This window comes from Aspergillus tanneri, assembly GCF_003426965.1.
Source record: "Aspergillus tanneri strain NIH1004 chromosome Unknown AapTan_8_pilon_pilon_pilon, whole genome shotgun sequence".
Taxonomy (NCBI): Eukaryota; Fungi; Ascomycota; class Eurotiomycetes; order Eurotiales; family Aspergillaceae; genus Aspergillus; species Aspergillus tanneri.
Genome location: NW_022984635.1, coordinates 2,595,261 through 2,617,985, shown reverse-complemented (window position 1 = coordinate 2,617,985; position 22,725 = coordinate 2,595,261). Strand labels below are relative to the sequence as shown.

The 22,725-nt window shown below is 45.7% G+C and overlaps 6 protein-coding genes across 6 annotated transcripts; 4 read left to right on the top strand and 2 right to left on the bottom strand.

Annotated features, from left to right (window-relative positions):
• Positions 1–695: 695 nt before the first annotated feature.
• ATNIH1004_011462 (uncharacterized protein) lies at positions 696–1,383 on the top strand (the record flags this gene model as incomplete). The annotated part of the gene is made up of 4 exons (XM_033576024.1): positions 696–772; positions 851–985; positions 1,050–1,206; positions 1,294–1,383. The coding sequence occupies 4 exons, from the start codon at positions 696–698 to the stop codon at positions 1,381–1,383; spliced, it is 459 nt and encodes a 152-aa protein (XP_033421879.1).
• Positions 1,384–5,298: 3,915 nt separating this feature from the next.
• Positions 5,299–6,023, bottom strand: ATNIH1004_011461 (uncharacterized protein; the record flags this gene model as incomplete). The annotated part of the gene is made up of 3 exons (XM_033576023.1): positions 5,299–5,653; positions 5,721–5,887; positions 5,964–6,023. The coding sequence occupies 3 exons, from the start codon at positions 6,021–6,023 to the stop codon at positions 5,299–5,301; spliced, it is 582 nt and encodes a 193-aa protein (XP_033421878.1).
• A 3,289-nt stretch (positions 6,024–9,312) lies between these two features.
• Positions 9,313–11,385, top strand: ATNIH1004_011460 (uncharacterized protein; the record flags this gene model as incomplete). Its single annotated transcript, XM_033576022.1, has 3 exons — positions 9,313–9,329; positions 9,715–10,450; positions 10,498–11,385. The coding sequence occupies 3 exons, from the start codon at positions 9,313–9,315 to the stop codon at positions 11,383–11,385; spliced, it is 1,641 nt and encodes a 546-aa protein (XP_033421877.1).
• Positions 11,386–15,817: 4,432 nt separating this feature from the next.
• FAD2 (oleate delta-12 desaturase) lies at positions 15,818–17,121 on the top strand (the record flags this gene model as incomplete). Its single annotated transcript, XM_033576021.1, has 3 exons — positions 15,818–15,856; positions 15,908–16,682; positions 16,748–17,121. 3 exons carry the CDS (start codon positions 15,818–15,820, stop codon positions 17,119–17,121), a joined length of 1,188 nt encoding a protein of 395 aa, XP_033421876.1.
• A 416-nt stretch (positions 17,122–17,537) lies between these two features.
• Positions 17,538–19,490, top strand: ATNIH1004_011458 (hybrid sensor histidine kinase/response regulator; the record flags this gene model as incomplete). The annotated part of the gene is made up of 1 exon (XM_033576020.1): positions 17,538–19,490. One exon carries the CDS (start codon positions 17,538–17,540, stop codon positions 19,488–19,490), a length of 1,953 nt encoding a protein of 650 aa, XP_033421875.1.
• Positions 19,491–21,277: 1,787 nt separating this feature from the next.
• Positions 21,278–22,074, bottom strand: ATNIH1004_011457 (uncharacterized protein; the record flags this gene model as incomplete). Its single annotated transcript, XM_033576019.1, has 3 exons — positions 21,278–21,512; positions 21,572–21,728; positions 21,795–22,074. The coding sequence occupies 3 exons, from the start codon at positions 22,072–22,074 to the stop codon at positions 21,278–21,280; spliced, it is 672 nt and encodes a 223-aa protein (XP_033421874.1).
• Between the last annotated feature and the right edge of the window lie 651 nt (positions 22,075–22,725).

The window sequence follows — 22,725 nt, the reverse complement described above, 5'->3', positions numbered from 1 at the left end:
CTGATTTCTTAGCGTTGCTAAAAGACGTTCCTGTAGACAGATCACTAACACCAGTCACGGTACTCCTGTTTTGCCTCATGTTTCTTGAGGTCAGTGGATATTCTCAGCACCTATACCAGACATAGTTTCTCCTGAAGCAATTTGCAATCATCGAGGCAAACCGCCTCTGCTTTCACGATCTGTTCCCTGCGATTATGTCTTTACAGAATAGACATACATGCATGCCCACAGAGAACTGAACAAGTTCATTCATTCATTATATAAAAATATGAAAAATATACATACAACAGCCGGGTAGCTGAGCGGACGGGAAGCCCTGTTTTCCACACCCTGTGGTCGTATGTACTATTTACATCTTGGTGACAAATCAAAGCTGGTGTTTTCTAGCCACCACTGGCGCACATGGGATATTGCAGACTATCAGCCAGAGGATACGAATCCAGAAGATACAAAGCTGGTGACCAGTTTCTTTCTGAGCAACGCGACTACTACGCCTATATGCACGACGAAACACTTCGGCAGCTCAATGATGGCAAGACGCCCGTGGAAATTGCGGAAGGCAATTCAAATGCCTCCTCAATTGAATGATCGAACGAATCTCCGCGGTTACTATGGTTCGATCAGCCACAACATCAAAGCCATCTACGATAAAATACATGGGTTGGTTTGATGGAAACCCAGCTTATCTGTGGACCATGGCACCTGTCGACGAGGTCAGGGAATTTATGGAGTGCATGGGCGGCGCCACGTCCGTTCTCAAAAAGGCCAGAGCGTACAGGCCAAGAATAACTTACTATTCGCCGCCATGCTCTCGGACCAGGCAGTCTTTGCTGACCCCAACATGAGGAAGAAAAGAAAGAGCTAGGATCGGTTTACAAAAACTGGGTTACGGCGCCAAGAATGGCACCTGGAAGAACATTTACCTGACAGGTGCATATGAGCTGGAAAACCCTCCTCGTCCAGCGATCAACGCCATGGCGCCGCAGTCTCTTATGGTACTGAACCTAGATGAGCTCTTTGACCGATGGTCATCCAGATTGACGGACCAGAGGCCTGCAAGAAGGAGAAGTTACTATCAATTTCATGGTCGACGGCATGCCTGAAGGGTTAAACCCCGACACCGGCTGGCATTTACGGTTGAGCAATGGTGCCCTGACAGGACATGGCATTTGCTGCGCGTCGTACTCTGAAGCCCCAAACACTCAGGTGACCCTGACTGTCTAGCTGTCGCATCAGAAGTTAGTGGCCCAGGTGGGAAAAGCAGCTGCTGGGTAGACTACTGACATTAGCCAGTTCAAGGTCACAGGCGATGTGAGCGCTTGGAACACGATCGGGTGTCTCACCACTGCTCCTAACAAGGCGTTCAATATTGTCACTCCTTGAGCGAACCATTCAAGGCTTTCCTACTCCATGGTCTGATTTATCACTCTCTCGTTGTATCTAGTTGATATTAATAGGATTCTAGTCAATATGAAATGTATCTGAACGTTCTAAATATATGTGAAAACTAGCTGTCAAACAGTAGCTCGCAATGCCCTAGAGATATAACTTTACGGATATCTATTCTCCTACATATGTAATCTATATTAATTGTCTGTAGACTAAACTATTTCCTGTCGTAATAGATAACATACAACTGTCTCTCAGCCTTCCGATTTCACGGTAATAATAATGGTATTCAACGTTCAGATGATGCCTCCAAACGGTCGGATGTTCCACTACTGAACGGCTAATTATCTACACAAGATAGAATAATTCCGCTTCCATATTCCAATCTATCTGGAAAATTAAGCGAAGTGATACAAGTGTCTACACTGCCTACAGCTTTCCATGCACGGAGTATCAATAATTTGTGAGGGATACCTATGATAATACATTATAAGACCTAAAGCAACAACGCCTCTGAAGTACCCGACGGAACTAGTCAACTTCCACATTTCAAGGGGCTCATGCAACACCCTCCCATAGTAGATGCAAAGATGTTTAAGTAATCATAAAGCTAGGTTAGCTGCATGGATACTTACGTCGTAAGGTACTGTTCAGCTATACAATGACTCTGATATCTAGATGCAACTTTCACATGTATTCTATGACTAATGGTTCAGAGTTTACATTATGCTGGGATGGGGTTACTGAGCTTGTATTACTCAAGGTACTGATGTGGAGAAGGCCGGCGGATCTGGTTGGAATAGCTTGAGAAAGCAAATAAAAGCCTCTCAAATATTGGAACATGTGGCTGGAATATTACACTTTCTATGTCATGCAGAAGGTGACACGTCGTAAGAGGAGGTATAGGGCATGGGTGTAATGATCTTCCTTAATTTAGAAAGGTCATTTACCCTCAGTGAGTGCTATTTCTGAATTTGGTATGTGGCAACCTCATGTTTCTATTCTTCCCAAGTTGAACATAGGTCAAATCAGGTTTACCATTAACTTCAAGATTACTATGCAAGTACTTGTGATGCTATATTTATCAGTAAAAAGTTTTTTTGTCTCATAAAATGTCGGAAGAATTATTACAGTGAGTTCCGCGGTGGCGTGTCACCGAAATCTAGATATTCCGGCAATTGTATCATGTGATGCAAACACCGAGACCCCGAGGTCTGGATTTTAATACAGCACTTAGTCCCATAAATCCTCGAGCGTATGATAAAGAAACTTTCATTGAATTTAACTTCATTCAACCCTTCGTCATATAAAAATAGAGGGTATTTAAAGCCAGTCAGTTCAATGTATTTTGGATCCCGTATAGTCATGTTAATATTGGATTTATTTCTGATTATAGATCGCATAATTAATCTATCCTTTCTTTTCGAGTTTAATTTAGTTGCGCGGAAGTGGAGATTCCTATGACAATGGCATCCTCATCAAGCAGAAATGGCAATTTGGACCCCCCAGAAGAAGTCCTAATCCAGACTAAATGGGCATTCTTATCTGGGGCATTCCAAGTTAGTAAACCATGTTATATCTTCCCTAATTATTCTAACGTAGTTCCATAGTTTGGCTCCGTCTCCCTGATCGCTCATATCATTCTTAATATGCCGCATCCATTGTCCCTTCAAAGAAAGTATCCTGAAATATATTCAGTATCTCTCCATCGTCCTCGAACATACGTCCCTAGGGCAAGTGTCATTCTGAATAACGTCTATAAGCCTGTCGAGGCGGTGTCCAGGTTCATTAGCCCGTCATCGATAATTTTCCGCGGATTGACAGTCCAGTTCAAAACGTTTATCCATATTGGCATCATGTGTCTGGGCGGATTCATTTATGCAGAAGATGCTATGCAATGGAATCGGCATAGAATGCGCCGTCAGAGCAAATAGGTTCATTTTCCACAGCGGAATATGGGTTGCATGATTATTGAGGCGTCGGTAACATGTCAGTAGCTTCATATTAATTGTAGCGCTTGTGGACGTGTGATATTGTTAGAGGAAACTAAATATTAGGACATCATGTGAAATAATCAAGTGAAGTGGCCGATCCTGAAGAAGAGGAAGATATTAAGCCCTGCCTCTCTTAGCATTATAACATGTGGAGTCAGTCATTATTGGCCAAGATACCTGTCCAGTATTCTTAACATCCAATGTCTTAAGATTGATTTACTTTTCCATCCCAATCCTTTTTTAGTACTCCGTCAGTTTGGAGGCATCACAGCGCTCGGAATACCTCGCAGTCCAGCGATCTACTTGCAATAAAACACATGCCATCACCATGACACAATTGAAACACGTGTAGACTACGGAGGGTTAAGGTATACCTACGTTTATCTCCTTATAGAGCCGTCCATAGCTTATGCCTGATACTCCAGTGCAACGGGCAAAGCCAAATTGCGGCAGCTGCAGAACGAAAAACAGACTCTGCACCTACAGAAACCACTTGACTATCTTTCTCCTGACGATTGGTGGTTGCGACAATTTTTCAGGAGGGGAGTATCGAGTACTTTTAAACACAGAACCCACAAATATTAGTCGCTTATTCAATAGTTCTTGCATATCTCCTGAATATTCTAGAAATCACTCTACAATATCGCGAACAGTACCCTGCTCACCTGAGGCGTCGGTGCGCTGAATGGGTAGCAGCCATGGGCTCGATGTCATATGGAATGGCCATCTTCACATGCTTTTTCTAATCCTCTCCTTAGTGTCAGACTACGTCTTTCTGCTGAGGTATGTGATTCTTTCAAGTGAGGTGAGGTGCAGTTGGCTAAGCTACACAAATGTTCCGTAGATTGGGAACTTGCACGTTTGTACTACATGTATTGGATCTTTCGAAAATGATGGCGAATATTCCACTCCGCTGCTCAGGAAGATACTTAAATCAATTTACTACGATGAGGTAGGCCTCACAAGATGGAAAACGTAAAACAAAGAAGCAAGGAAAGACCCAATCCTGATACGTAGGCTGTGATACCCAACATTCAAAGTTCGATGCCACTGTATGGGTAGTACCGTTGTCCAATTCTTGCGTATGTTCATTCCAACATATTTTCATTACCGTTATGACCAATTTGATTGTAAATATGTCTCCTTGTGCCACTGCAGTAGGCCAATATTCTTTTTGATCTCGATCTCTTATACCAAGTTACGCGAGGAGCGATGGGTCTGATGTACTGGCTTGTGGGCAGGAGTTTCTTGTAATGACATTTGTTGATCGCAGAAGAGTGGCAAAGTGAAGGGAGACTCCTATAAATGTCCTTATGAGGAAGAAACGAGTACATATGACTACAGGGTGTTGAAAACAGTGCTTCCCTTCTCAGCCGTACTTAAGCGAGATGAATCCGCACAGGCAATCCACGAAGAGCCCTAGGCTCCAATATTATTGTGAAACCGCAGCGAGCAGGGTCTTTGACTGGGTGTTGGTAATATGGTGCTCCCTCTATAACGAGTAGCACCAAGAGCACCAGGTGGTGCTAAATTCGAGTAAAGATTCAGGGGTTGGAAGTTTTAGCAAAGCTTTTTTGATATTATTGTACATAGTTCTGCTCTGTTAGATGTTGTGCTTTTTTCCCGATTGAAGAACAGATGGTAACTAGGCAGGGTACGTATAAGGATCTGTGAATGTCTTTGTGGAATTTTGTGAGGGGCTTGGGATAAGACCGGTTGATTAGTTGGACGCGGCATGTGGGCTGTATGAAATGCGTATGTGTTGTGTCGAAGGGATGTTTGGTAATATGAAATTGTATGGGAACATGAGCATCTCCCTGTTAAATAAAGTAAGCTGATAATTATATACAGTACAAAAGGCATATGTCTGCAACACCCGTTGTATACATACAATCTCTCCGTCTGCATGTCCAATCTACAAAACAGCAGCTGCAACAGCCATGATTGTAAGCCCAACAAACATTCTTGCACTCTTAGTAACCTGTGGCGCACCACCGTTGCTAACAGTCGAAGAGCTGGAAGACATAGTACCAGATTTCGAGGTTTTAGTGGCAGTGGATGCAGTTTTGCTTCCTGACTTAGCTGTAGTTGTTGGAGTACTAGCACTTATAGCAACCGCTCTAGTAATTGACCCAGCGGTAATAGTGACAGGCATAAAACTAATCTCACTTTCTTGAAGAATAGCAGTGTAACTGCCATCCTCCTCGCTGGCGACCTGTGTGCAAACTGCACGGGTTTTTCCTCCAAAGGAACATATGATGGTCAAATGGCTGTTAGAAAAACAAAGAGTCATGCTTTAGTGATCATCTGATAGAACCGGGACAGGATATGGCTTACATGTTTTCTTCGGGGCCTGGGTCGACTTCTTCAGGATCTGGCCCGTCTACTTTGTAGACGGTAGTCTGCGGGCTGGCGACAAGAGTGAGGCCTCCCGGTCCCATATCACAATCGTTGGAGTTCGTGCCGGGGGCACATTTAATCTTGTAGGTTGTGGCCGTGGCATTCTACCTCATTGTTAGACTTCCTTACTACTGGTTGAATAATAATGCGGCTTAGTAGATGAATATTTGTAGAGCTTACGTTGCCGATGATCGATGCTGCTAGAGGTTGTGGAGGACCGCCGATAATATAGGGGAACATCATGGAGGTTACTGTAAATTGTGTTGAGACTAAGGTGGCCATGGCCAACGTGAGTACAGTGTTGTATATCATCTTGGACAACAATAGAATAATTGTTGGAGTGGATCACAGAGAACATGGAAACAGTAGCAAAGTAAGACAAAAGAACAATGAAGAGCTGTAAAACTCAAAAAAAAAATAAAAAATAAAAAATAAAAAAGGACTGGACGGAGTAAATGCACAGGGTTATATCAAATCGAAGACCAAGCGAGAGAATGCAATATTCGGGGTTCTTTAGTCCTTGGATCGATCGGATAGCTCAAAAACCATGATAATAGGCCCACTGGATTCTCCACTAATGGGCAATAACGTCCAATAATATCCAGAGCAATATATTAATTTGTGGGATTGTAAACAATTACAGCGGCCAAGTATGGAGGGTTCGAACAGTTGAATTTACTGTGCCTTCTAACTCCCCGGCCATATGACCTTTGTTGTTCCTTGGGAGATCGAATATATTCCGGGGATGTGTCATGTGTTTTATTTTTTTTTTTTTTTTTTGGAACAGTTACTATGGAACTTTGGTTGTGACAGAATTCAATACCATGCCTTACAGTATTCAGGTACGAACATAATTTCGGTGTGTCCGTCTTTATCAGTATCACACCAAAAACAGCAAGTACAGTAAAACCCCTATATAAGCAAAGAATTCGGACCGGCTAAAAGTTTGCTTATACCGGATTTTTGCTTATACCGAACAAGGTAATAAATATATATATTTATATAGCTTTATATAAATCTACTGCACCATACTGAATTAAAGAACGCATATATTAATTATTATAATCATTCTATAAGATATAACCTATATTCTGCATGTTTTTGGCAACCAGGGGGCCCCGCAGCTTAATAAGGTGGAGGTGGGTGGTCAGGCAAAGAATGACCGGATATCTGTCTGACGCTGAGCTTGAGCTCTTCTCTCCAGAAGGAGCCTTTCTTGGTGTGTAAGAAGCCGAATAAGGGCCTTATCTCCATCAACCTGCTGTTCCTGATAGAGTCGTAGTTTATATAAGCCCTCTAAAGCGTCTGTAGGTGTAATTATTGGTAGAGGCTGTAGATCTTCCTCCTCATCACTATCTGAAGCTGGAGGCGGTGCAATTTCAGACAGAACTGCGGAGTCAATATCTATAAGACTATCATCAACCTGCTCCTCTGTGGGATTCAAAAACTGATTAATATCCATAATGTCCTGGATACTATTTGAGAGTTTTAGGCGTTGAAGTCCTTGCTTTATATCGTCAATAAGTTGCTCATCATTAAGCTCATTGACATATTCAATTGAAAGGGCCTTTTGAAAACAGTTTCTGACTGTATCTCTAGACAAATCAAATTCCCAGGCAGAAATTGCCCATCGAATTGCTTGTAAGATTGTCATAGTAGATAGCGGGTCAAAACCACGGTCGTACTCAGCCATCATATATAAAACCCACTGTTTTTCCAATATGCCTTCCATGTGCGTATAATCCCTTGATCAAGAGGCTGATACCGTGACGTTGAGCAGGATGGAAGCCATATAACCAGTGTATTCTTTAGCTGCGGGTTTACTTCTTTATATGCAGCTTCATGTGCAGAAAAATTGTCCATTAAAAGAGCAACTTTTCGGCCTTGCATTCTTCTATCAAACCAGAGCAGCCATTCTTTAAAGATATCACCAGTCATCCATGCCTTCTTATTTGAGCGCCAAGTGCAGTTAAGGTTCTCAATATTAATACCAGCTGCAGTAAAGGCTCTGGGACGTTTAGCTGTCCCAATAAACCAGATAGGAAGGAGTTCTGAAGCGTCTGAATTACAACAGAAATGCGCAGTTATTCGAGCCTTTTCTTTCTTGCGGCCAGGAAGCAAACGTGTAGATAAACTCCGGTCCGGGATCATCCTCCAGTATAGACCTGACTCATCGCAGTTAAAGATATCCTGAGGCGCATATATACTAAGAGCGTGACGGATTATAACCATTTCAGTAGCTGCATCTTCAGATACACTTCCAGCTTCACCATGCTGACTCCTCCACTTAATATTTCTGCGTGATTGAAAGCGTCGAAGCCAGCCGTTGCTAAACTGCGGCATCTCCCTTTCTGGATAGACCTCCGGCCAGAAATCCCTTGCTTTTTGCCGAATAATCTCCTGAGATATTGTTATTTGTCCCTCAGCCCTCCGTATCCAGTTGTAGAGTGCCTTTTCTAGCTCTGGCCAGGATTCTGTACGGCGTCGTTTATCTTCAGATTGATGCGCTTGAATGTCGTCAAGGAAGGCAAATCGAGAGGAGAGGATTCGGCTAATCGAGGAGCGGTCAATTGGCTGTTTATATGTCTCTTCAAACCACTTAGAAAGAGATGCCAGAGAAAGATAAGGCTTTAAATGATGTTGAGCGCGTAGGGCAGCCTTCTGGCTATTTGAAATAGCGCGACGCGTCCTCTTAGCCATCTTTAAAGCAAAGTGTGATATCTGAATAAGCAATTTTGTGACTTCGATATAGGCAAATTTATATAGGAAAGGGCGAAAAATTAAGCAAAGATCTTGTATCGGGGGGTTAAGCATATTAATATGGAAAATCAAATTAGACACCGTGTTCATTTGCTTATACCGGAGTTTTGCTTAAATCGGGTGCTGCTTATATAGGGGTTTTACTGTACAAAGAAACCATAGTGCCCAACAAATACTCACGGAGTATGAGAATGAAGCTTTATGAGGTATTTTATTCCGCCTACAAATCATTGTTTGTATCATAGAGGCATATCTTGAATGGAAAGGGGCTAGGATTTTGGATTTTGGTCTGGAGTACAGCTTCTGTCACGATTCCAATTTGTTGGAAGGTGAGTGTGTTATTACCATTGCAGCAATTATTAGTAGAATTATTATTATTTTCTCAGGCTTTTCGCAGCTATAGGCCTTATGTAGCCATATAATTCTGAACTAACTAGACCCTCACTGAGGCGTAGAATAATATATTCTGTTCAGCGAGCAAACAACCCCGACCAACCTCTTTCTTCCTACTTTGCTGCTGTCCTGTCATCCTCATACAGCTGAAGCCCAACTGTCTCATAATACACTATTAATACTAGATGATAGTTTCGACCTGTGGAGAAGAGATTGCTAGAACAGCTTGGTTTTATCGGTTTCTCAGAGTAACACCCTCCGACCATTACATATCTTTTCTCCATACACTACGTCTCCAGTGAACGGACTTGTCCAAATTAAACCCCATAGTTATTTAATATTTATTATATATTGAAAACTCCTTGAATTACCCAAGATGCCATCGCGTGTCTGGTATGCGTCTCCACCAGCCCGTCCAATACGGGCTTGGAGGCCAATCGGAAGATCAAGGCGTAGATCCACTCAGGGCCAGGAACAACGGTTCCACGAGAGATCCACGGATCCCGATGCTGCAAGATTCTTTAAGTAACCGATCGTCCCTTCGATACTGGAGAGCAGCTGAGTTTTGCCAACGCAGCAAAGACAGAGTGCGAAAATGGGTATGTCTTCATCCCCAGGGGAATCATGTATAACACGGGCCCATTAACCAGCATTCACTGGAAGGATACTCTGAGGTGCAGTAGGATTGTTATTGGCTTATCTTACTCGTGCGGATGCGCTGATGCATCCGCCAGATTTACTGCCACTTCTGTGGCGTGAGCTTTAACATTTCCCGCAGCCGTGCACCGGGTGAGCCGGACTGGGCCAAATGGGATTACACGGGGTGCCAGCCGGACCTGGATATCGATGAGATAGACCTGGATTATTGTTCTCAAAACGGCTGTGGCGTCGTTGTCCGTTATCCCAAAGAGGAGAACGATGTGATCCGGGATGCTGACTATGTCCCCAGAGAGGAAGACACTGTGCCATATGAATATGGCTCTGATCACGAATCCATGGATGCCGTGAGCCTTGGGGAAGATAGCGGACCGAATGATGAAGGCGATGGCAAGAGGGCAGAGGAAGAAGACCAGTGGTATCGTGACTGGCTCTTGTCAAGCGGAAACCCGCAGAGCTTGCTGCCCGGAGAGCCCGCCTGGACTCCTCCCGTCCACAGGGATCGCCGCAACGAAGTTATTTTCCCGCTGACTTCGGGTCAGCTCCCCGAGGGATATAGCATAGAACAACTAGAACATCTTGCCGGCCCAACCTGTGCTGACGCGCATGCATATTCTGGGCATAGAATCTCTATGGAGGCGATGAGAGGTTGTCGAACCGCACAGTTTCTGGTTCACAAGGAGGCCTCTGAGGCAGACTGGCAGCCTGACGGCCTAGACGAGGATTGGGAGCTCTCCGGAGATTGGTTTCTCTCGGGCCTCAGTGATGGAACAGGATCGCGCGATACGGAGCCTGCGGATGTGTCTCCTCCTCGAGGCGGGCTTGACCAGATCGATGCTGATAATATCAATTTTGATGTGAGCTCTGGTCTTCAGCTACGGAGAAAGATGCTAACCCACGGCAGCCACAAGATATGGATTCCGATTCCATCGCTATGCCCTTTCATCCCTGGTGTTTTGACATTTTCTGCCGCCTATCAAAGGTCCGCTTCAACCACGTCAACGTCTCCGGCCTGATGAAATGGCGCAATACAGAATTCTCCTCAGATGACTTCGATGCGTTCCCTCGCAACAGGGACGTGCTCGAGGCGCAGCAGCAGTGGTGGTGCCACAACCACGGCCACGAGTACCTGGTAGCAAACCCGCTCTATGTGCCCAATTTAGATTCTCTTCTTCTCGCTACCGTCCACGAAGAGGAAGATCATTTCTCTCCACACATTGGGGCATTCGATCTGTCCAGGCGCGTTAAGCACACAGAAATTCTCACAGATCAAGCCCGCCCGGCCGATTTCTTAGCATCACTCCCCTTGGAACTGCGACTCTACATTGTCGGCTTTCTCGGCTCGCGGGATATTGCAAACCTCAGACTTGCTTCCCGCACTTTTGAACAGCTCCCCGTCGGCCTCTGGTACCGTCTGGTTCGCGATGAGATGCCCTGGCTTTGGGAAGCATGGGATGAGACCGAATGTGCTCATGTCCCTTCCATCTGGACAACTGTAACTGCAACTGATGTCCAGTTATTCGTCAAGAAAAGGCAACATTACGCCAGCGTGTTAAGTGACGAGTATCAGGGGGGCAATATTGAAGATTACCTCGATCTCCTGGTGCCGATGCCAATGACGACCCCGCGCCAACTCATATTACCCAGAGCAAGAACAAATTGGTATCAGGTTTATACACAAATCAAACGCAACTGGAGCCAGCTGAAGGGATTGCAGAATCGGCAACGTATTTGGACAGATGTGGAGGAGATCATTGCGCGGATTATAAAATACTCGTACACAGTAGACTAGCAGGGGTAGAAAAATATGAAAGGGTCTTGTGCGTGGTAGTACTGGGATCAATATCAACGTAGCCATAAATAGAATATAGCAATCACTAGTGACTGATCTATTAGGGCTAATTAATACAAGTGATCTAATTCAAACACATCAATATCCCACCCCGATGGGGTATGATACAAAAAACCCATCCACATTCAACTAAGTAGACCATTAGGTCTGGTTCAACACCCGTTAAGACCCCGGCACGCAGTCCCCATTGCCCCAGTAAGCGTTAGCAGCCGCTGTCCACGTGGTAGCAGATTTGAGCAGATTCTCTGCGGTATAAACAGGCAGCAGCCAGCCGCTTCGTAGGTGAACTACAGAGGCAACTCGTTTTCTCCTGGATGGTAGGCAGTCTTCAGGTTGACTTGGAACATACCACCACCAAACTACAGAGGTAGTTCTCTAGGTATCGTAATGTTCAACCTAGCTCTCTCCTGGACAGTAAGCGCTGGCTTACCTGCCTTTTCAGACTTGTCAGCCATGCGGTTGGCAGCGTAGCGGTATGAATGGATGAAGGCAGTTGGCGCTACCTGGCAGCCCTTTGAGCATGCCTGTTAAGTAAGCATTAAACTCAGATAAGCCACTTTCATTCCTAGATCATATTGTAAAAATTTGGAAAATTACACTTAGATCCTAGTGCGAGTGCAAAAGAGACGACCTCAGCATGATGAGCCTGAGTTTGCCCGTAACATGAAGAGATCTTGTCTTGATATAACCCACCCACATTCTGAAAATGTGGAACTTGCCCCCTGGAAACCGAGCATCGGCCGGAACTCCTGGTAGGACGGCTGGTAATACGGTACCCTCATTTCTTATCACGAGTGTATATCCATCGTTGATATTTGCAGCTCAGCTCAGGATTCCCACATGGCTCGGGATTCGTTCTGTTCGATTTTCTGGGGGGGTCTGAATTGATTGTATTCAGAAGGATCTTCTGCCCAACCTCTCTATGAGAGATATTGAGTATATATATGTTCATATGATGTCCCGATCTGGACTAGTTTATTCTGACACGTTCTTGTCACGAGGTTGTGCCAATATTAGGATGTAAAGACGAGATGCGATGGCCCCGGAAAGGAATGTACGTGCATAATTTTAATGCATTATTACTAAAACACACTAATCACCTGCAGCACTCTGTATATCGAAAAACCTTAAACATAATCCAACCTTGCCAAGAACTCAAACCGTCAACACACATGCTCCTTATACCCCTCATCTTTATCGCTTCCATAAGCCATGTCAAACATATGGTCCTTAACTGGCACCAAAACCAGTTCCGTCTCAACCCCCAAAAACTTTAGTTCCTCATGAACCCGCCCACTAATTCGTACCGGGGTGACAGTATCCGACTCCACGTGTAGAAACATTGCCGGCGGAAGCGCAGGCGAGAAAGAACTAGCCCATCGATGCGGCCATAATTTTCATCTTTCGTCACAAGAGTAAGGTGCTTACCGGATTAAACCCATTTGACAACCAAGCATCTCGCGCCAGTATGCCGCCTTGACCGAGCCATGGTGTTGCGGCTGATACCTGTGGCCCTGAGAACAGCTGATCTGCTAGAGGGGAGGGATAAAAAAAATGGCATCAGGGAGTGTAGGATAGGGTCTGTGTAGTATTTTCCGCCGTAGAAATCGAGAACTACAGAGATGTGGATTTGGGTGTTTGCCTTGGATTCAAATTAGAATCAATTCGATCCACGTCAACCTTGACAACATTACCATCTGTGTGAAGAACTGCCGGCAAGGAAGACGCGGTCCATTCCAGGCAGACTTTCCAGTCAGTAACCGTCCCACCGAATACCTATATCTGAGGACAGAGTCGAAAATTGGGCATGATGATAACGAATCCGAAACGACAGAGAGATTCGATTGATTTGAGGAATTATCGATTTGGACCTAGTACAAATTCACCCCCATGGAATATAATGACTGATTGAAGGTGAGTACATAGAAGTGCTCATTGGAAGAATAAATACCTATTGAATAGCCATTGATGTCTTTCCCTTGAGGGATCCCAGATGCCAGTGGACGTCAAGTAACAGATCCTCGCCCTCATTGCCTTGTTTGTACGCATATTCGCGAGTCTCCATGGTCCTTGGTTCTATCTAAGGCAGTCAAAAGTATAGAAACATGTACCAGAGGTTAGGAATTTATTTATACATGCTTGCGTTGCCTTATCCACGTGAACTAGGACGGCCTTACTAGATAAATCATTTGAAACAGACAGCTCCACTGTGTCGGAAATGCTTGTTGAGCTATACCGATGGATAGAAGCTCACGCTAATCTCGCATTTTTGGGCAAAATTTGGAAGTAGTGCACTAACTAGTTGGTTGTCTAAAGGGTATTTCTTTAATGCATCCAATGATTCCCTCTAGTTACGCCTTCTTTCTTATTCCTTTCCTCTTCGTGCCTTCTCCTGTAAGTCAATTAAACTATGTGATGGATTGAAAGCAACAGTGAAAAATGTATCAATAGACGTTCTCTGAAATCAATATTAAACATATGGCCTATCTCTCATACAAGGTGCCACGAACAAACAACATTTATTTTGAGCGTTCTATTAAAATTATCTCCCAAGCTTCAAGTTTTTATTGCCAATCTTTATAAAGATATGACCTTCCGACAAATATAACTAATTCTTCTTATGACAGCAGTAACACATATTCCGGCCCAGTACAATCTTACATATTGTAGGAAGGCTGTTGGTAATCAGCACCAATGCTGCACTAAGCCTATGAAATGCGGCGATACCCAAACATTTGACTGTTGTACAGCCCCTCCGGGACGGCACAACTTCGAGTGGTTCAGAGCAACATCATCTAGCCGACCAAAGGAGCCAATCAATTTCCATGGTAACTGATAAGGACATGGTCATCATAAAGCGGGGACAGATGATCCTATGTACTCAGCAAAATAAATACAGCAATGTCCACAGAATGAACTGAACCTATGTCAATCCTCAAGGGGAATGTTGCATGTCAACTATATTCTGGCTGCTTCCTGAATCTCGTCCAAGTAGAGTCGGTGTAATCTTTCTAAATTAGTAAATCTTAAGAAACTTGGCTAACTGAACATAGACTGCACAGACAGCATCTACAAGGAGACAATGATTCTCGATGTTGCGGAATTGCCCCTTGGAGGAGTTTATCAGAACCAGTTAAATTCTGACCTCTCCGAATTAAAGTAAAGGCTCTCTACTACTATGCGCAAGGCCTATAACGACACCACCACGTTCAAGTACGCCACAGTGTGCCCCTTAAAGATTTCTGTTGATATGTGGCTGGTGACACGCTCTGATGTCATGATAGCTAGTTACCTAGTATGAGAAGATTAATTGTGGCTGCTGTCACCTAAGTGTTGCAATCCAACATCTGGCTTAATATTCGTTCTCCAATTGATTCTTTATCAATTCTTATAGACCATAAGAAGCAAGCAGGGCGTGGCCCTTGAACTCCCCTTTTAAATAAATCTTTTGCATGTGATGAATATTTACTGTGTCGGAGCTAAAATATAGACTCTTATTTTCTTTTCTAAAAATAAATGGTAGCAAAAATGCTCTCTAGTGCCTTACACATGACAAACCCCTAACCGCTTAATCTCCTGTCGGCGTATAGAGTTCACCTAAGTTGCAGCCAAGCCAGCAATCCAACCATGAGGAGACCAATTGAAATCCAATTGGCCAAAAAACATTAGTCGCGGTCACAATTTAGTGTGTTATGTAGTTCCTAACTAGTCCCCAAAGCAGTCTAGGGCAGTCTGGTGTGACTAGCCTCATTGCATTGAGGCTAGAAAACAAGGGCTAAATGGCGGCAAGAAAACTAGTTTTTTTAGCGTGTCCGTAGTGCCGACTTTGTGTGGGAGAAAACCAGACGGGGTGCCGAATAATTAATTGCAGCGCAAGTCTGCATGTACTCGGTCAATTGATGTAAGTTACCCAATATATCTGACTGATCGTGCTGCAGCTTTATATAAATAGATAGGATAAATATGTCTCTTCCCTTCAAGAAATCAACGGGTAATCAAAATTTAAGACACATTCAATCCCACCGCACAACAAAAAGCTTGGCGGTGGAATCGGGTCCATAAGCGAGCGATTAACTTGCCTGTCTCGGACTAGAAGACGTTCTGTATGGATTTGACCCGGCAGGCTATGCTATCTCGGTCCACTTAATGTTCCCCCAAATGGATTCCAGAAGCTCCCCGAGCAGCGGCCAATTGGGGGCCTGCTATAGCGGGCGAAATTCGGGGTTTTTCCTGGGGAGTTTTTTTTTTTTTTTTTTTTTTTTTGGGTGAAGTTGTCCTTTGTGAGAGTTCCTCCGTTCTAGGAAGAATTTCCACTGAGATTTTGTATCTGTGTTTCACTGTCCTACGGTCTTGTTTACAGGTACTAATTACTATGGCGGAACTTCGCAAGTCCGCGAAGAATGCGGACGAGGTATGTTGATCAGACAGAACCACCATTCAATCGCTAATATTTTTCCACCAGACCACAGCAGATTCCGTCCCAAGCTTGAAATCCATCAAGGACAGCATCCCCGAACACTGCTTCGAATCTTCCCTGAGCATCTCGCTTTTGTACCTCGGACGCGACATTCTCTACTGTGCGATTCTGGCCTACGGCGCATTTCACATCCACCTTCTCCCCTCGTTGTCACTTCGTGTCCTCGCCTGGGTGATATATAGTTTCTTTCAGGGCTGCGTAGGCACTGGATTATGGATCCTGGCGCATGAATGCGGTCACGGTGCCTTTTCGCCCTACCAGGGGTTGAATGACTTCATCGGCTGGGCGACGCATTCCTTCCTCATGGTGCCTTATTTCTCCTGGAAGATCACCCACGCTCGCCATCACCGGTACACCGGGCACATGGAGAAGGATACGGTGTTCGTGCCGTGGACGGACAAGGAACTGGCGGCAAAGAAAAACGTGCGGATCGAGCAATTGAAGCATCTGGCCGAGGAAACCCCCATTGTGTCCTTCGGTCAGCTGGTCGGACACCAGCTGTTCGGATGGCAGCTGTATTTACTTCTTAATGTCACGGCTGGTACGAAGAGCTGGCCTGGCGAGACTAAGACTGGGCCTGCGAGCCATTTCAACCCAGTAGGAGCGATCTTCCGTCGGTCTCAATGGATTCAGGTGGTGCTGTCGGACCTGGGATTGATCATCATGGGCTCGGTATTGTACTATGCCGCTACTCAGATTGGTGGATGGAACGTGGCTTTGTTGTACGGTGTGCCGTATTTCTGGGTCCATCATTGGCTGAGTATGTTCCCTTGTCCTTTTCCTTCCAATTGCTCGTTTTCTGTGACCGTAGACTGACACGCGCAGTCGCTATCACCTACCTCCAGCATACCGATGTCGCCCTGCCACATTATAGTCCTGAAGCTTGGACCTATACGAAGGGAGCATTGGCCACCGTTGACCGAACAATGGGTTTCATTGGACGGCATTTCTTCCACGAGATTATTGACTATCATGTCGTTCATCATCTCTTCAGCCGCATTCCGTTCTACAAGGCCGAGGAAGCGACCAAGGCCATGCAGTCCATGCTCGGCGATAATTATCACGAAGAGAAGGACCAGGGTTTCTTGGTATCCCTGGTGCAGACATTCCGGAGATGCATCTATGTGTCGGAGACTGGGCACGGGAGGAAATCAGAGCCGGGAGTGTTGCATTTTGTTATCGCGGATGAGAGCCGTTAATTCAAAGGAATGACATGTCAGATAATATATATTAGATAGACATAGAGTATAGAGAATAGAGAATAGAGATACCCGAGGGTATAATTAAAACCGGCAAAGCTATCCGTCTTTAGCCTTAGGAGGGTTGCTGACGTCACAAAATGTCATCCATAAGCCACCGGCGCATCCGAGGGCAGAGAAGTCTAGAACCATTCATTCATTCTTTCTATCTCTTACAACCGAATCATTCCAGTTCCCGATTTCCTCCTCCGACTGACGTTGGTCTTGGACTAGTAAGACGCCACATGAATTGTCTGCGTGTCCACGCTGATCACCATTATTATTGTACATACCTTTGAACATTCCATACGAACGTCAATACCTAATTTATACCCTCTAGCGCTGAAGATTGGGGACTACTTCCCAAACCACCCATCATGACCCTCCCGATCGGCGGGACCATCTCAGCGCAACAGCTCGCCGACATCCTCCCGAACGGATTCGCCGTCCTCAACTCCCGCGACGAAAGGGTCTTCATGAACAGACGATTCGAAGAACTCATGCTGACGCAAAGCCCCAAAACCTTCGAGAGCTGGTCGCATTCTATCCACGAGGAGGACTATCCCCAGGTCGCGCGGGCATACCACGAGGCAATACGATTGAAGCGACGATGTCGGGAGGAATACCGAATCCGGGAACACCGGAGCATGTGGCGCGTAGTGATCCTCACGCCGTTGGATCCGGCATACCTGCATCAATTCGATCTAGACGAGGAGGGCGGGTTTATCTGTATCATCGCGGACTTCACGCAGGAGAAGACAGCGGAGCTATCGCAGCGCAGGATCGCTGAAGAAGCGGAGGAGCGCAAAAAGCAGCAGGAGAGGTTCATCGATATGATCAGTCACGAGGTGCGGAATCCCCTATCTGCGATTCTACACTGCACGGAGGATATTCTCGAGGCGATTCATAAGAAAACGGAGGGGGAGGGTATTGACGTCGCGGAGATTGCTACCGCGGCGGATACGATATCGTTCTGCGTGGCGCATCAGAAGAAAATCATCGACGATGTGCTCACGTTCTCGAAACTGGATGCTTCGATGTTGACTCTCTCCCCGCGACGGGTCATGCCGCGACGAGAGATCGCTACTACGTTGACTATGTTTCGGCCGGAGCTGCGCAAACATGGTATCCAATTCGAGTATATCCTGGATCAGTCGTATGCGGACTGCGCTGTGGACTGGGTCGTGGCTGATATGGATCGAATGGGTCAAGTGCTTATCAACCTGGTCTCGAACGCGATCAAATTCACGGCGAAATCAGGTGGAGAGAAGAGCATCCGCGTATCGATGGGCGCGTCGAGAGAACGACCCTCTTCGTACCCTCCGAACGTGGTCTTTTTCGACTTTGACGGCACGGCATCGCGCATGGACGGGACGTCACGACCCGAATGGGGCACCGGCGACGCAGTGTACATGATGGTTGCGATCAAGGACACGGGGATTGGAATCAGTGACGAGGCCCAGAAACGGCTTTTTCAACGGTTCAAGCAGGCTACGCCGCTGACGGAGAGCATCTACGGCGGGTCGGGACTAGGGCTCAATGTGAGTCGGAAGCTGACCCATTTACACGGGGGGGAAGTCGGTGTGAGTTCCAAAGAAAACTCTGGGAGTACCTTTGGGTTCTACTTCACTGTGCGACGAATCGCAGAGGGAGCGGTCGATGACCCATGCCCGAGAGGCACTGACTCCATTGACGAGCTGTGCAGTGATATCCACAAGCTGGGCAATGAACTAACCAGCGTGAATCGACGCACAAAACAGCCTGAGATTTCCGGAACGCCGCCCATGGTGGCCGGAGTTTCGGACGTGACGCCTGGGGCCTTCGACGAGAGAGTTCAACATACGGCCAAATTGCTCCGTCAGATAGAGCACCCTGTGGCCGAGGCTACATCGCGACCTCAAAACCATCAAAACCTGAATAGTAAACCCACAGCGACCGGGGACTCCGAATCATCCCGCCGCATCCTTTTAGTCGAAGACAACGTGATTAATCGCCAAGTTCTCTCTCGGAAGCTGAAGTCCCTTGGGTTCCAAGTCTCGGAGGCCAGAAATGGCCGGGAAGCCCTGGATGCGGTACAACGCACCTCTTACAGCTGTGTGCTCATGGACCAGGTCATGCCAATCATGGATGGAAATGCAGCGACGAGAGCCATTCGCGAAATTGAGAAAGACACGCATACGCATGTCCCAGTACTGGGGGTCACCGCCAATGTCAGGGAAGCACAGAAGGAGGAGATGCTGGCGGCGGGAATGGACGATATCCTACATAAGCCGTATAAAACGAATGATTTGGCTGAGAAAATCGATGGGTTGATATCAAAGTTATCATAGACTTGACTATATGCACATGTACTATAATGGCTTGGTGTTGGTTGGTGTTGGGATTTAGGAAGGTTTCTGCGGTATCGACTTATCTTGTCTATATTTTAATAGAACTTGATTGATACTTCCATCTTATATTTTGAGAGAATACAGAGATCACAACAATATTATTTACATGAGATTTATTAATCACAACATGGAATCATACCCTACTTCCCATCCGAATCATACTGCCGCATGGCATTCAACTCGGCATGATTCCCCGGTCTCTGGCCTGTCTTACGCCTTCTTTCGAATACGGCGAATAAAGACCCATCGAAGCCTACTCACCGATAGCATTCAACCTTCTCTCCAGCTCCTTCTGTTTACTAACAGACCATCTCAGTGTCGCCAGGGTTACCAAAAATGCCATTCCAAGGGGAATACCCACAATTGCACCAACCGTCGTATGCTAGCGAGCTAGACACGCATCTACGCCTTTCCTCTTATCACAGACAACCGTACCAAACCAGGTCCCAGACCCAGTTCTAGTCACCGTAGGAGCCGTAGCCGTCCCGTCCCCGTGTCCGTCTGCGTTGTCATCGCTGACTGATTCCCCTCCACCCTCGACCCCAGCCTCGGCATACATCAACCCGAACTGATCTACTCCACAACAATTTGGCGCATCACCATACCCCCGATAGCTAACACTCCCAGGCGCACAAGCAACAACCTGCCAATAAGTGACTTTCCCCCTAGGCCCAGAACTGCTTGTCTGCGCCTTATCCATCCAGTTCGATCTTGCATCGGGGCAAACAGAGGGGCAGGCGTCCGAGGACCAGATCCGATCGGTGCAGCCAGATTCTTAGACCGGACTGTTGGAACTAAGACAGAGTTCGCCCGGCTGAAGACAGACGTCCAGTTTTCCCTTTCCCCGCATGGAGCCGGTCAGCCAGCGGGTGGACACGGTGTCTGCGGGGATGTCATCCATTCGGTAGTATTGTTTGCATTGTGCTTAGAGGGCAAAGGTGAGGAGAATGGAGATGGGGAAGAGGTACATATCCGGGGTTGGAGAGGAGGCGGTAGATTGTGATGGGTTAGGAATGAAGGATGAAGGGTGAAAGAAGTGCTTCCGGTTCTAAGGAAGATGATCTCAGTCTCGAGCAAGTTTATCACCTCAGTATAGGAAAGAAGTCGTGCAACACTAAGACAGCCAAGCCTAGCTAAGTACGATATCTTGGTAGCGAAACAGGAATGGCCTTGCCGGTGTAGACTTGTGAAGCATGGAGTATGGAAACTTGGTCTGTGTTGCGGGAGGCGCCGCAGGATATAAATGGGCTAATTAGTAATTCAGTGGTTAGTAACTATTCAGGCTATTTTCACTCATATTTTTTTTGTATCATTACTCTGGGATGTCTTGGCGATATACGGGGCGTGGTATACATGTCGGACATAGGGTATGCGGGTTGTAGCTACCAGCCAGACATGTATATCCATGGCACCGCCGGACGACTGCATTTATTTCCATCGGTGATATAGAGGCGGGATTAGAATCTGCATTGGCGATTGGGAAGCAACGATATGTGTAGAATAAAGCAGTGAAGTAGGTTCAGAATTTGTTTGAAGTAACACTAGTAATGAAAGAATGAAATCTGAATAGACACTAAGTGCGTCCTATGCCTGATAAAATAGTACCAATTTGGGTGTTCTAAATGCTAACTTGACTGCATGAATATCCGGGAAGCTGGACTTGTATACTCCCAACATTTAATGTATTATCTGAATCTAGCTCTTAACCAGGACATCAACTCGGTGCCTTAGATACCTATCATCTTATCTAGTAGTTCACACATATCAAATTGACGCATCTGCATCTCGTATCTGTCCTTGTCTCCAAATTCCCAATTCAACAACTGATCAACGACATGCCTCAAGGTTTTCTGATAGCCCCCTATCGTGGCAAACTTGATGTACTTATAGAACCCATACACTCCCCATGGCACGAGTGAAAGCCTACCCAATGCCAGGAAACTCACCACCGCGCTGACAGACCTATATACTACGTTGTCAGCTTCTTTACATAATGAAATTGTTTGAAAGAAGTATCTTACACGGCAATCCAAGACCCTGTATCCATTCTAATTCTCTCCTTTTCCAACGTATCAATCATCTTCGCGATCTCTCGCGCATCAGTCAACAAGCGATCTCGCATAGCTACCAAGCACCAGAAGGCGGTTGATCGATCATCCGGGTCTGTTTCAATAATCTCTGATATTACAGTCGTTAGTATGTTAAATCTTCTCTCTGTAATATTAAACATATGGACTTTCTCACTCATTCTCTTCATCAGCTCCTTCGGATCATCTCCTTGGCGGAGCGCATTGCGCAGAAAGCTGAGATACTGATTCATATGGATGGCCATATGTCTAATCTGCCATTGAAGCTGCATTTCGAGATCCTCATCAGTTTCCATAATGTGTACAAAGTCATCTCCTTCAGTAGGGGTGTCGCTCGGGGCGGATGCTGACTCGCTCGGAGTCTCCGGGGACTGGGAGATTTGGGTTCCGGCATCTGATGGCGAGGAGAGCGTGCGATTCTGGGTTTGCTGCTTCATGTTGATATGGTTCCTGTTGGGGTTGTGGGGTTTTTGCAAAATTGTGGCCCTTTATGACCTTCGATAATTATTTTAAAAATTTGGAATAAAAACTACAGGTAAATATATATATATAGCCTTCCCTGTTATATAATCTATTGGTACTAATTGATTCCTGGAAACTCTACATTTAGCCGCGGAAAGTCCTCCAATATAGATGTGACTGGAATTCATAGCAGCCAATCGAAGTGCCCTGCGCAGAACCATGCACTCTTCTTACAGACAAAAAAAGACCCAATCTTATGTATTGGTTCCATAAGTACAGTGGGCCTGAAGCAATCATTACGCAAAGTGGCGGTGCGGAGAATCTAAGTTGACAGCTCCGCTTAAGAAAGTATCTCTCTTTATGACTTAAAATGACCTTTTTGGTAATGCTAAAGACTATAGAATCTTCTGACCCGGTATCTACTATGTGTTATTCTCACCATCCTAGTGTAGAACCACACAACTATTAGTCTTTTATACAATAACCGCAGAACGTATCCAAAACGACGATTGTATAGAGGAAATGCTACGACTTAAACTTATAAGTACGTACCTACCTTGTGACCGTCCCATACATACTATCTGCCTGAGTCCCGTTGGTTGGAATGGACTGAATAGTATTAACTT